This window comes from Eleginops maclovinus, chromosome 3, assembly GCF_036324505.1.
Source record: "Eleginops maclovinus isolate JMC-PN-2008 ecotype Puerto Natales chromosome 3, JC_Emac_rtc_rv5, whole genome shotgun sequence".
NCBI lineage: Eukaryota > Metazoa > Chordata > Actinopteri > Perciformes > Eleginopidae > Eleginops > Eleginops maclovinus.
Window position 1 is genome coordinate 25277128 of NC_086351.1, and position 14008 is coordinate 25291135.

General features: G+C 39.1%; 1 protein-coding gene across 1 annotated transcript in view; it reads left to right on the top strand.

The window, feature by feature from the left end:
• adgrb1a (adhesion G protein-coupled receptor B1a) overlaps positions 1 to 14008 on the top strand; it is a 115925-nt gene that overhangs the window by 48771 nt on the left and 53146 nt on the right. Inside the window, exons 13-14 of the mRNA XM_063880371.1 lie at positions 1248 to 1391; positions 13242 to 13317. Of these exons, the coding sequence (XP_063736441.1) occupies positions 1248 to 1391; positions 13242 to 13317 (220 nt within the window). The remainder of the gene's footprint in view (positions 1 to 1247; positions 1392 to 13241; positions 13318 to 14008) is intronic.

The window sequence follows — 14008 nt, forward strand, 5'->3', positions numbered from 1 at the left end:
TAATGGACGATTTAGACATTGTCTTTATTTAAAGATATACATTTAATAAGAAAAAGACAAAAGGGAAAACAATTATTCTCAGATTAATTTATGGGATAAAATAACATTAGATGAACTTTATTGATCCCGATTTGGTTACTTTTGTTACAGTAGCATGTATAAGACATTGCAAATGAGTTAAACATAATATAGAATAAAAAATATACAAACACTAAATATATAAAAAAGTGGAAAAATATTAACCTATAGAGTTTTTCTCAATGATGCGGATTAGTTGCAGTTTTCAAATTCAATTTAAACGCGATTAGTTGTACTTCTCTTCAAAGATTATTTAACGGTTATTGACTGTATGTATATGAACCAGAAATGAATCCTGTTGTTTTGTCCCAGATACAAGGCACCTTGATGTACTTATGTTGACTGGAAGGATAAACAAACCATCAGTGATAACTTTAGCCAATAAATTGGGCTCTTTTTGTGAGAAATATCTAATATTCAAAGCTGGAATACTAACAGGGCAAACCATGGCGCTACCTAAAACTCCATTGAATTTATTTAAACTAGGTTTTGGAGAAATATGCCGATTATAAACGGACACAATAAGAGCTTCAAAGTGAAGCCCTGTCTTAAATATCGCTTGACATTGTGATAGAAACACACCTTCCATGAATATTACTATTTAGTATTTAGCTTTAATTTATCATTTATTTTGTAACAATGTTACTTTTTACTTTATTTTGTTTTTCATAATCATCAGTATACAGGGCTAGGTCAAAGGTCAGGCCTTACAACTTTCACATCATACAGCTTTCTCTATCGACCTTGCATCGATTTATTAGGAAGAACAAAATGCAGTTTCCAAGTCTTCTACACGTGATACTCATGAGTTACATTTTTAAGGTTCAGTTAAACAAATAAATGAATAAAGCAGCTGTCGCAAACTCAGCTAACACCTTCATCAGGACTCTGTGGGGGTGTATTCTCAATATGGAGAAACAAAATGTAATTATGATTTAAATAAATGTTTTGCCATTTTATTTAGCTGACACTTCTTTCCAAAGCAACTGACATTCACTTAAATACCGTAGACATGCCTTTTGGAACAATTTGGGGTTGCCCAACGAAACTTCAATTGCAGGGGCGGATCAAACCCCTGACCCTATGATTGGTAGAGCCATTTACCCCCTGATCAACAGCTGCCTGAGTACAAATCTATAACTAACAGCTTGACCGTTTTTATGTTACAGTTTTGAGCGTCCATAAGCGTCCAGTGGTGGGTCATGCCGACATCAGCTTCCCAATGAAGGGCTGGAGGGGCATGGTGGACTGGGCCCGCAGCTCTGAGGACAGAGTCATCATCCCCAAGAACATCCTGTCCACCGGCAAGCCAGGTGAGAGATGGTCCATACGTCAAGTTTCCCACTGAGACGTCACATACCATACTGAAGTAACACAGTGTTTGACAAGGAAGGAGTCTTTTGGATCATTGACAAATGTGTCTTCTGTGAGCAACACATTCCCCCCTGAATATATTGGTGCAGGGAGGCTGTAGTCTGACCGGGAGGAAGGAAAAATACCATTACTCGACAAAAGCAATGGGGTATTTCCATTGCTTTTGGTTCATTGCAGAAAATAAGCTCTGTGGAAAACACACCTTTATTATACTTATATGTTTTGTTCAGCAGTATAATTACCATGTATTAACACTACTTTTATGTTGTTTTTTAAGAGCAAATGCAATCACTAGAAGTAAAAAGCTAACGTTAGAGTATAAACAACATATGGTCACATGACTGTGCATCTCGATTGCTAAGCTAAAGGTGGCTACATGTCTGCCGTGATGACGTTTGGTAATTGTCAGTATTTACTCATGTTTTTATTTTCTCAGTTTATGTTAACAACAGTTCTTATTTCAGGCATCCAACCAAACATTCTATCAAATTGAAGTTTCAGTCAAGGAAACCTGAATGCTAAATCATTTCTGGGTTTAGAACTCATTCCTACACCACTCTATTCTGCAGCCCTGTCTGCTATGTTTTCCTATTTTCAACGTGCCTCAATGTGCGTTTATGTTTATGTGTGTGTATGCGTGCATTTGTTTTAAAGGGGGCTGTCTAGAAAGAAAGAGCAGGAATAGGGAACAGCAGTTGATTTATGAAACAGCGTAAGCTGACATTAAATTGTAAAGCAGAGCGCCTCGCTCACACGTTTCAGGCAGAGCTGGTTGTATTTAATGTTGAAAATAAAAGATGCAGGAGAATAAACACATCATTTGTTATCCCCCACTGTTCAGCAGCTGTACAACAAAAAGCCTTGTTTTGTTCAATAAAGCCAGAGTTAGTTTCATAAAATGTTAATACGAAGCCCATCTGCCTAATGATTTGATGGTGATGAATTGCAAACATTTGCATACGACGTGTTGCTTAAAGAAGAGGGAACAATAGGACTAAGGAGAATACAACAACATAAATGTGCCTTCCATTTTATGTCATTGTAAATGGAATTTATTTGGTCTCTGGAAACAGGCATTCAACATCTTTTCGCACTAGACACTAAATTAATTGATTGATCACTAAAATATGTATTGATCAATACAGAAAAATCCTTAGCAGCTGCCTTAAGCCTTCCCAAGGAGCTTACTTACCTACCCTTGGGAATTATTGCTATTAATTTGTAACAAAAATATATTAAATTTGTCACAGAACAGTGTGTTTTGTGCTTAATTATATTTGAGAATGGTTTCATACATGTGTGTAAACTTAGTGTTCCCTTTATAAAGTACGCCTGTACAGTCAACACCCTGTCATGAAGCAGGCTGTCACGATTTCTGTAATGTTAGATTTGGACTATATCATAGAGGTATTAATCATGTTTCAGCACTGATGTAAAAAGAGTCTTGGTGGACTGCTTCATGCTGAGAAGGGTTTCTAAAAGTCTGCCATGCTCATGTGTGTACATAATTATGGAAAATAAAGTGAAAACAGACTTACTTACATACATATTCTTACTTACAGTTGGTGGTATCTAGTCAATTACTTTCTTTAAAGAGGCCCTATTATGCTTTTTGGGCTTTTCCCTCTCCTGTAGTGTTTTCCATAGGTTTTAGTGCATGTCAATGGTTTGCAAAGGCTAAAATCCCTGTGATCTTCATTGGACTCATTAGTTTTCTTCTGTAACATAGTAACATTACAATGTAACACTCGCACTTCCATTCGTTTAGCACTCCAACACATTGTCCCTGATAGCCTAAGGGGTAGTTGACCAATCACAAACAAGCCAGCTAGCTAACCAATTAGAGCAGACTGGGCTCTGGTTTCAGACAGAGGGTGAAAAGAGGTGCTGCAGCACAGGCAGTATGAGAAACATAAAGAGCTTTTTGAACATTAAAGCATGGAGACATGTCACAGTAGAGACACTACATACTGATATACACCTGAACATCAGCAGGAGAGGACTCTTTAAAGTAGAGACACTACATACTGATATACACCTGAACATCAGCAGGAGAGGACTCTTTAAAGTAGAGACACTACATACTGATATACACCTGAACATCAGCAGGAGAGGACTCTTTAAAGTAGAGACGCTACATACTGATATACACCTGAACATCAGCAGGAGAGGACTCTTTAAAGTAGAGACGCTACATACTGATATACACCTGAACATCAGCAGGAGAGGACTCTTTAAAGTAGAGACGCTACATACTGATATACACCTGAACATCAGCAGGAGAGGACTCTTTAAAGTAGAGACACTACATACTGATATACACCTGAACATCAGCAGGAGAGGACTCTTTAAAGTAGAGACACTACATACTGATATACACCTGAACATCAGCAGGAGAGGACTCTTTAAAGTAGAGACACTACATACTGATATACACCTGAAAAAATAGAGCCCTTTAAAGTACTGTAAAGACTTCCGTACAGTTGAGGTAAATGTGATTAAGTCTTTGGAACTAAAATAGCTTAAATACAATATTTTAAAGACCTTGCCTGGAACACTTTTCATTAGACTGCTTAACCAAGACTACTTCCTTATTGAATATATCTGGCATGTGGCAGTTTACTCAGCGATGAGCAGTGGCAGCACATTAAGCAAGCCAGCAGCTCTTCCTCTGGGATCCCAAGATGTTTACTTGTCCAGATTGAAAATACAGTGTAATCTTGCCAGAGGGTTCTGGTTTGGCCCCCGGGTCTCTTCCCAGGTGGACAAGCCCAGAACATCTTCAATGGGAGGGCCACAAGTCAAGTCAAAGTCAAAGTCCACTTTATTGTCAAAGTTTCCACGTGTTATACATACAGAAAATTGAAATACCATTTCTGGCAGTCCCACAGTGCAAATATAAACAAGAACATATAACATATTTAGGGACAAAGTATAATTATAAAGATAAGAGTGTAGAAAAAAAGGGGGGGTACTTTCCGATATAAGTCTGTCTGACATGACGAACACAGCGACAAACTCGACAAACTAGACGAAAACGTTCAGAGGCATCCTTATCAGATGAGTGAACCAGCCACACTGCTAAAGAAACTCATTTTAGCTGCTCGTATCCTCAGTGGAGTTTTAATCATTTCCTGAAGCTTCTGACCACAGATGGTGGTTGGAATGTAAATTAACAGGTAAATCAAGAGCTTTATCTCCAGGCTCCTTTATGTTTTCATCACAAAACACCAATCTGCCTGTTGCAGGTGACTTCCTAACATTTATTTTTGTTCAATTGCTTTGAGCACCGCAATCAAAGCTCCATTCACAATAATTTGCATTGGAGTAATAGAAGACATTTCTTAAAGCGCCAATTAAAAAAGGTTAGTTTTATATTGAACTATTAGTGTTTTAGTTGGCTGACCTTTGACCAAAGTTGCCATGCATCAGAACTGTATTACAACTGATTGCAGACCGCCGGTGGTGCACAATCAAACACATTTTAAGTCAATATAATCTGGAGTTTTATAGCATCATTCAATATAAATATTAATGTTGTGGAATTTTGTGGTGGCAATATTGCTTTAGGAGTTGTAAAACATTATTAAGAACAGCAGTCTCCTCTCTGTAGACAGGTGCTGCAGTTTCAGGGTTATGGTATGTCATGGTATATCCCTAGAGTAAGACAATATGTGAATGTATTGAACCATTGACAGTGGGTTTTCAGTACATTTACTTAATTTACTGGTACTTTACTTGGATATTTCCATTTACGGTCCATTACATGTGTTTGACAGCTTCCATTGCTCTGCATCAATCATATGAAATATAAAACACATTCACAGTATACAATGCATTCAGTTATGCCGTGGGTAATTTTACAAACTATCTATCCCTCTAATACTTGAATAAGATGTACTTTTACCAGTTGCATGAGACACAAACATGCATCAGTAATCATACTCAAAACATATAATGGATATATATATATTATTCTGGGATTGGCAATTCTGAGTATTTCACTTTATGTACCTTATTTTGATGCAAATACTTTTTTACTTGTACTTAAGTGACATTAAGAATGCAGGATTTAAACTTAACAGTGTAGTTTTATTCTTTGTATTTTTAACTTTACTTAAGTACAAGTCCTTAGTACATCTTCAACCTGTCGGTAGCTTTTTGTGTTTTATTGCTCGATTAATAACCCCATCCCAAAACACTTTTCAAAAATGTTAAACATTGTGGCTCAAACTAAAAGTCCTCTCGCATTAATGACTGGAGAACCTCTTTTCGTGTTATTTATTAGTCGGGACATTTACGGCCATCAAAGACAGCCCTGTACTGCTAGCATGCTAATGAGGCCGTCACTCCTAATCAGGAGTCAACAGGAGCCAATCAGGAGCAATTAGAGACAATTTCCTCCCCATCTGGGACGGCGTCTCCACGGTGACTGTCACTCCAGCAGCCAGCCCTCTTTATGCACACAGCTTGGACTTGCTTACATGGATTAAAAGCGCTCTGTGATGCCTTGTGTTGTTGATTGATTGTTCCCTCCTCACATCCCTATAAATGCAATGAAAAAGCATTTTTCATTAAAAACAAAACAAAACAAAACCAATGACTTACTTTGTTGTCTACAAAAGAACAGAAAGAAATGTGTCTCTTTAATGTTTCTGAAAATAAAACGGTGTTTGGGGGTATACAGGACAAATTGGATGTGCCTTCTCTTTACAGTGAGCAACAGCAATGACCTGCAGTTACATTCACTGCATTAAATCAACTCAATTTGTCATTGTAGTTTGTTTGTTATAAGTTCAATACAAAAATTTTGTCAACAACTTTAACACAAAAAATAACCAACCTCTGGTAATTCTGTAGTAGCTGCAGAGCTTTCGGTGTGACACACAAAACATTTCTCACAACATAAAGAATGTAACAAAAAAAAAAATCAGGATCTTTTAATCTTTCATACTGATCATACAACAATGCCACTGAAAATAATATGATACAGTAGTAAGTACTTTGGGGTCCTCTGTCTGTCATTCAAGCGGCTCTGTATTTTTTTGGGGGGGGGGCTTTGGCACAAGCGCGTTTTGTACGAGCGAAGGAGAGAGAGAGAGAGAGAGAGAGAGAGAGAGAGAGAGAGAGAGAGAGAGAGAGAGAGAGAGAGAGGGAGGAGGACTGTTGTTGTTGGCATCTGGTTAGCTAGCTTCGCTATCGGGCATTAGACGCTGTTACTAGAACAAGGGGGAGGGAGAGTCCTCTCCTGAAGCTCTGCCTCAGATAACTACAGCGCAGTGAGGTAAAGGACACTAGTTTTAAACTTTACATAGGTACTGTTAGTCTCAGTTATCTCAGTGGCTCTCAAATAGTTTGGTCCTCATTATTGTAAATAAATATTTCCAAGGCACACCTTTATAATTATTGTTAATAATTATAGTTGTAAAAAAAGAACAGAATAAATAAAAGCAGTTATGAAATCATTCCAAAGCCTACTATAGGACAGTAAAACTAAAATACAGTTTAAAAGGGGTGATTCGTAAAATAGGTATAAATACAATAAAAAAATACTAACTACGTAACTTAAGATAAGAAAACCTTATAGGCTAAGTGGTTTACTGCTGCTTCCTCAGCAGGGGGGGAGAGATGCCATATATCCATGGATCTAATGTCTTAATTTTGCCCTAAAAGAGGAACTGAGGTCCTCCCCCAGATTAAAACAGGTTCACATGGCTAGGACCCTAAACACATTTGCACATTGTTTATATAAACAGTATGTCCAAATGTTTTGTAATATATTGGTCTATTATTGCAAGTGTAATTATATGTTTATATATATATTTGAAAGTAAAAGTGCCGGGCTAAACCCATGATGTTACTAGATCCAAGCAACGCCCCTGGTAACAGGTAAGACTGACCTCAAAACTTCAATGATTGATGTTGTTTTCCTCCGGGGTCTCTCCACATGGATTTACTAACACACAATGGAGGCCTCTCAGGATTAAAGGGGCTGTGTGGAGTTATTTTCTAGCCGAACACAAGTTAAAAGTTTAAAGAGTCCTCTGATCTTCAGGTGTATATCAGTATGTAGCGTCTCTACTTTAAAGAGTCCTCTCCTGCTGATGTTCAGGTATATATCAGTATGTATTGTCTCTACTTTAAAGAGTCCTCTTCTGCTGATGTTCAGGTGTATATCAGTATGTAGTGTCTCTACTTTAAAGAGTCCTCTCCTGCTGATGTCCAGGTGTATATCAGTATGTAGTGTCTTTACTTTAAAGAGTCCTCTCCTGCTGATGTTCAGGTGTATATCAGTATGTAGTGTCTCTACTTTAAAGAGTCCTCTCCTCTGATGTTCAGGTGTATATCAGTATGTAGTGTCTCTACTTTAAAGAGTCCTGTCCTGCTGATGTTCAGGTGTATATCAGTATGTAGTGTCTCTACTTTAAAGAGTCCTCTCCTGCTGATGTTCAGGTGTATATCAGTATTGTCTCTACTTTAAAGAGTCCTGTCCTGCTGATGTTCAGGTGTATATCAGCATGTAGTGTCTGTACTTTAAAGAGTCCTCTCCTGCTGATGTTCAGGTGTATATCAGTATGTAGTGTCTCTACTTTAAAGAGTCCTCTCCTCTGATGTTCAGGTGTATATCAGTATGTATTGTCTCTACTTTAAAGAATCCTCTCCTGCTGATGTTCAGGTGTATATCAGTATGTAGTGTCTCTACTTTAAAGAGTCCTCTCCTCTGATGTTCAGGTGTATATCAGTATGTAGTATCTCTACTTTAAAGAGTCCTGTCCTGCTGATGTTCAGGTGTATATCAGTATGTAGTGTCTCTACTTTAAAGAGTCCTCTTCTCTGATGTTCAGGTGTATATCAGTATGTATTGTCTCTACTTTAAAGAGTCCTGTCCTGCTGATGTTCAGGTGTATATCAGTATGTAGTGTCTCTATTTTAAAGAGTCCTCTCCTGCTCATATTCAGGTGTAGAAATAGAAACTCCCTCTGGAGGGGGCACAGGGGATTATAGCCTTTGCAGACCATTTACATGCACAAAACCACAATACTGTGAAGGGAAAATTCCAAAAAGCAGAATGGGGACGCTTTAAGTCTGACAAATGTTTGGAAAACATGTTGTTTTCATTAAGCATTCCAAAAGCCAATTCTGTAAGCACTTTGTATGCAGCACATGCATGTTGACTAGAAATGCACAAGATAAAAAAGATGGTTAAACACTCATAAAGAAAAGAGCTACATAGTGCAAGTAGCGGTTAACATCTCCACTGGGACCCTTTAAGAGGGTAACAGTTCAACTGTGAGAAACTTGGCTTTCTCCTAAATAAGCCCCTTGTTTCAAAAGATGCTCATTTCATGTGCCGTTTCCCTGCAAGTGCATAAAATATACAACTGTGATGGAACAAGCTAAATGGATTTAGAGACAAAGTGAAATATTCATCTGTATTCTTAGTTTTAAACTTGACCAAAAGCCTCCATTAAGAGTCAGAAAAATACAGCAAAGTTCATGATGAAAATCCTATCTGAAAGAGAAGCAAGACGCAAGTTAAATTTGTATGATGTTTACTCCGCTCTTGGCATGTGTGTTTCTGTTAGGAGGTAATGGAGTATATCAGGTTAGCACAAGTGCACACTCGCTTTTAAAGGCTTTTCTAGTCCACTTCCTCTCACCACTAACTGGTTTAGAAGAGGCCCCGATCCGGCACGTTCTATCTGCATGCTGAAGTGTGTTGAAGCAACAATTAGACCAGGGGTTAGAATGTGTTTCAGACTTTATGCCTTGTCATGAAAATGAGCTTTCCCTGCTCATAACATGTGTGAAGCCATGCATGACCACATGCATGAGCATATTCACACAGCATATGCAAACAAGTATTCATTCTCACATCGTGCAAACAAATGGATATCGACAGACACTTGGCTGGGGACTGCTTCACTTCTCCTACGCAGACATATAACTTATTGAATCACTGGGGAAAGTCCCTCCAGGCTTAGCGTTGTTGGGCACAGACAATCTGGCTGAGCATATTGGATAGGCCAGCCAAGGAGAGGATGAGCAGGACACATAATACTCCGTCCTCCTCACACACACAAACACGTCTTGCTTGGTTCCCCCCTGATGCCCATGGGAGCTCAGCTGTTGCCTGGGAGCTACAGCCTCTGCCTGCCGCCTGGCACGCTGATCGCTCTCAGGCTGCCACAGTGTGCTGGAGCAGAAGAGCTGGATGTCTTCAGATGGCCCGGCAGATGGAGTTCTGTTTTTTTCGCCTTTGACACTGCACCCGGAAAGAGGAGGCATCTCCTTGCCCCGGGGCTGTGTCTGCCTTCACATAGTCCAGCAGTCAACTTTTGACTAATTTCTTCCGATGCCGGCAAGGCTCTGTTGTTTTCTGATTGCAGCAGGGGGAGCTCACCTACAGAGAGGGGCAGCAACATGCAGAGCAGCCAAAACATGTCCTGCTGAGAGTACTGTGGATGTTTGGGGATTCGAAGTGATCACTCGTCCAAAAAACTCCAAATTTAAACTATGGTGCAAATGTTCTGATGCCACTCAAGTGACCCTGGCAGCACTGGCTGACGTGAAGGACCAGGGTACGCAAGAAACTGGGAGTGCAATAGAAGTTGAGATAAATTAGCATTTCATTTACCCAAATTACATAACATTTTTAACATGGGAAATGAAATGAACAAAGATTACATAAAAAGTGAATTATATATTATACAAACAGAAATTCTCTAGAGCCTAAGCATCATTTCATTTAGAAAATAACTTTGAAAAACCGAGTTGATTGCTCCTCGAACCAGGACCCTGATCTCTTATCCCAAATGCAAGTTTTAATAACCATGCTGCCCACTCAATATTTTAGTACCGAGGAGAAGAAGCCCTTTCTCCATGAAAAGAAGGTAAGCTTGGGTGAAGTAGCTGTGTGAACACCCCTTGAGTTTTTAGAGAATGGCACAGTCCAAACAGCCAGGCACATCTACTAACAATTGTGTGATTCAGCAGAACCTCTTGCCAGGAGGAGGTGAGCTGCAGGACACGGAAAGTAATTGGGTTAACACTTTATATTTACTAAATCAAACAAGTTTGCATGCAGTAAGTTTAACATTTAATATAAAGTTGGTTCAAGTTTGTGTGAAGTTAAACAGAAACAAAAAGCCTAACCTTTAAGAGGTGTTGGTTGTGAGTTACAGCCTTTAAAGACGACCTGATGGCAGTATGATGTGGACCCAATGCGCTGACTCAGTCAAGTCCAAACTGTCACTTCGTTCACGTCTGAATCTTCAAGAAAGAAGAGAATTTGATGTTTCTACTTTCATAATAAAGAGTTTAGGGTTCTAACTAGATGCATACCATATACTGTAGACTTATGTCCAGCACCAGTGGCGTACCGTGGGGGTTTAGACAGTGCCTTCAGTAAACAATTGAAAAGCACATAAATACATATTGCATGTCACTGTTCCAGCCAAAGCAAGAAAGTCATCTGCTATTACACTTGTGTCATTGTGCACTAGTCTCACGTCACTCTAAAATGATGCAAATAGTAACGTACTCACCCGTCACTTGTAAACAAAGTCCATGCGTTGGTCTTTTTTGAGAAAGTGCTCAATCACCGCATCATGTAGATGTCCTTTTTGCTTCAGATTATTGAGCAGTCCTTTCTCAATGGAGAAAGACACCAAAGAAGACTGTCTTACTTGTCCAGTTTTGTTCCTTGCGTAGGTTTGTATCCGCTTTAAAGCCAAAAATGAGCGCTCCAGAAGCTGTAGACACTGGGATAGTTAGGATCTGGCATGTGAGTGCATACAGTTCTGCCATACGGTCTGCAAGGCCTGTCCCCTGCAAAAAAGTCAGGAGATCACCTATACTTTTGGTCTTCCTTTTTTAATTATTTAGCTTTTTTCTCCAAAAGGACGCCTATAGCGGCAGCCATATTTGTTTCGCTCTATAGCTATGAAGGAAGTTCACGACAGAAGTTTAAGGTAGCTCAGGACACGCTGCTAGGCCCAAGGGGCATACTGTCATTGAACATCAAAATCTGCTTGGCTGATGAATCTGTCACTAATGCTTATTACAAATCAAATGTGTTCTCTTTCAACAAAAGGCTAGCAGTATTTGTTGTGTTGGCCCCTGCGAACTAAAATAACTGTGAGGTGTTTAAGTGACTTTTTGATATAGGAAAATCCAGTGCAGCCTCAACAAATTTAGTTAATGTTGTCATTTGTAGGATATTATACAATTAAAACATAACTAAATACTCAAGAACAACATTTTACACACACTTTATTTTGTTAGTTGCCACATGGTAGATAAGCAAATAGGGCCAATGCACTCTGACCTGAGATTAGCAATGCTAGTTACTATCTGTTAGCAGGTTTGTGAGTGACTGAGTGGTCAGTACATTGGGCATATCAGTCCTCTGTCTACTGCTTCTGTCCAGATATTTCATTCAATTACATTTCCATTTGAAACAGCTACACATCTTACTCCTCTTGTGTGTATGAACTTGCATTCTGTAACTTCATGTCTATACATCACTAGACATGCAAACAGAAGAGATGTACATTTATTTTACGCTTGATATTACATTGGATGTCTGAATACACACCCCTGCACTGCTCCTTGGCTCTGTATCTTTTACAGCTCCAAATAGGATGGGGTAAACGCAGTAATGCTGTTACGATTTAAAAGTAGATTTTATTCAAATCCAACATTTTCATTTTCCATTTCATTGTTTGTCAGTGTGTATGGTCTATGCTTCAGTCCTGCAGTCATATAGTTCCGCCAGGTCATAAAATGTAGACTGTACGCAGAAAAACCTCTTTCGCATGAGATTTCCATCAAGTAGATCATGATTTATTTTTAATTTTTATTCTGACTACATGACATTTCAAAGCTTGAGTTGAGCCATATAAAAGGGCTTTTATCCGTGATATGATTTATTCAATATGAAGTCATACAGTTTGGTTTATAGCTTAAAGCACATGTTCTTTAAATGAAGTATTTATGGGGACAATACATGCACACAACAGGGATTTCAAAATGTTTTCATCAATTCATATTGAAACCAGAGTCCTTAGTTGATCAAATGTATTCCAACTGACCCAAGGGAAGGATTTTAACATTTTACTGCATTTTGTCATGGTCGTTTTTACTCATTACTTTGATTTTACATAGTGTGATATACTTGTATTTATTTAACAGGGACAGTGCACATTAATCAACATTTCTGTAAATGTACCAGAGTTAGCCAAGAGGCTACTTTTCATCTGTGGTCCCTGGACAGATGGTGTTAGTCACCCTAAAGACACATTTCATACGGTTTGATAATATACCTGTTTTTGGACAGTAAGCCCCTTGGAAAGTAAAACATGTTCTGATAAGCACCTCTGTGTATCCACTCAGAGACTTTCCAGCCCAGCCACCGTGCCTTTACTCCCCCGCTGAAGTTTAGTCTGGTCTCCTTTCTTGTTTTATTATTTTATTTCTTCCCCAGGGTGAGACCAGTGTCAGGCTCCGCTGCTACTATCTGTCACTATAGAGATTGTGGAAGTTATTTGTCAGTTGTGCGTGTATTTATCTGAGTGTTTGTGTCAGGCTGTGAAGCTGTGCAAGTGTTTATAGCTGACTAGTCATGTAGGCCAGTAAAAGCACTTGGGGGGGGCTGGAGGAGCGGAGCAGCATGGCTGAGCTGCATTCTCCTCTGCAGCAAGCCTTTTAGTCTTTCCAAACACTCCTGACACACTGACATTAACCTTCCTGTTCTGTGTGTTGGGTTTTTGTTTCTTCCCAAACAGAATCAGATGAGTCCTCCACGTTTGTAACCGGCATCGTTTTGTACAGAAACCTGGGCAGCGTCCTGAGTCTCCAGAGGTAAGACTGCTGACACTGAAAGATTAGACACTGATGATTGTTGACCAGCCCTCAGGCCATGAAGCTTGATAATATCAGGGGATTTAGAGTGGGGAACACAAATATAACCAAATATATTTTACAAGTTCGCCGCACTAGAGCACTGGCTGCACTTCAAGGAATACCTGCAGGACACAAAGTATATCTTGATTATTAGTGGTACAATGAAGGAATGCCTGTCATGTAAAACAACTTCTTAACTTAAATTATACCTACTAGCTTTTTTTAAACCCTCTAACTCAGCAGACCTTGAGATTTCTTAAAGTATCTCAAAAATGTCTGGATGTATGCCATGGCACTTTTGTGCAAACACTCATGGTCCCCAGAGGATGCATCACACTGACCTTGATCCATTAGTTTCATATTGCACCACCTTCTTGTTGGCATTATGGTTTAAGTGAAATGCTGAATACTGTTGGTACAGACTCGTACAGACCTTCCCTTTCCACTCAGAAAAGTGTTAAAGTATGAAGTGATTTCAACATGTTCTTTTTACCTACATACAGGCCAATCCATCCCAGCTGTTCTTTTGATGAACCTGTTAAACTACAATAAACATAGCAAACATTATATTTGCATTATCACGTGTGTACAAAGTCTTTTAGCCCACTTCCCCACTGTTCCTGGTCTATCCTCACAGAACTGCCAGCAT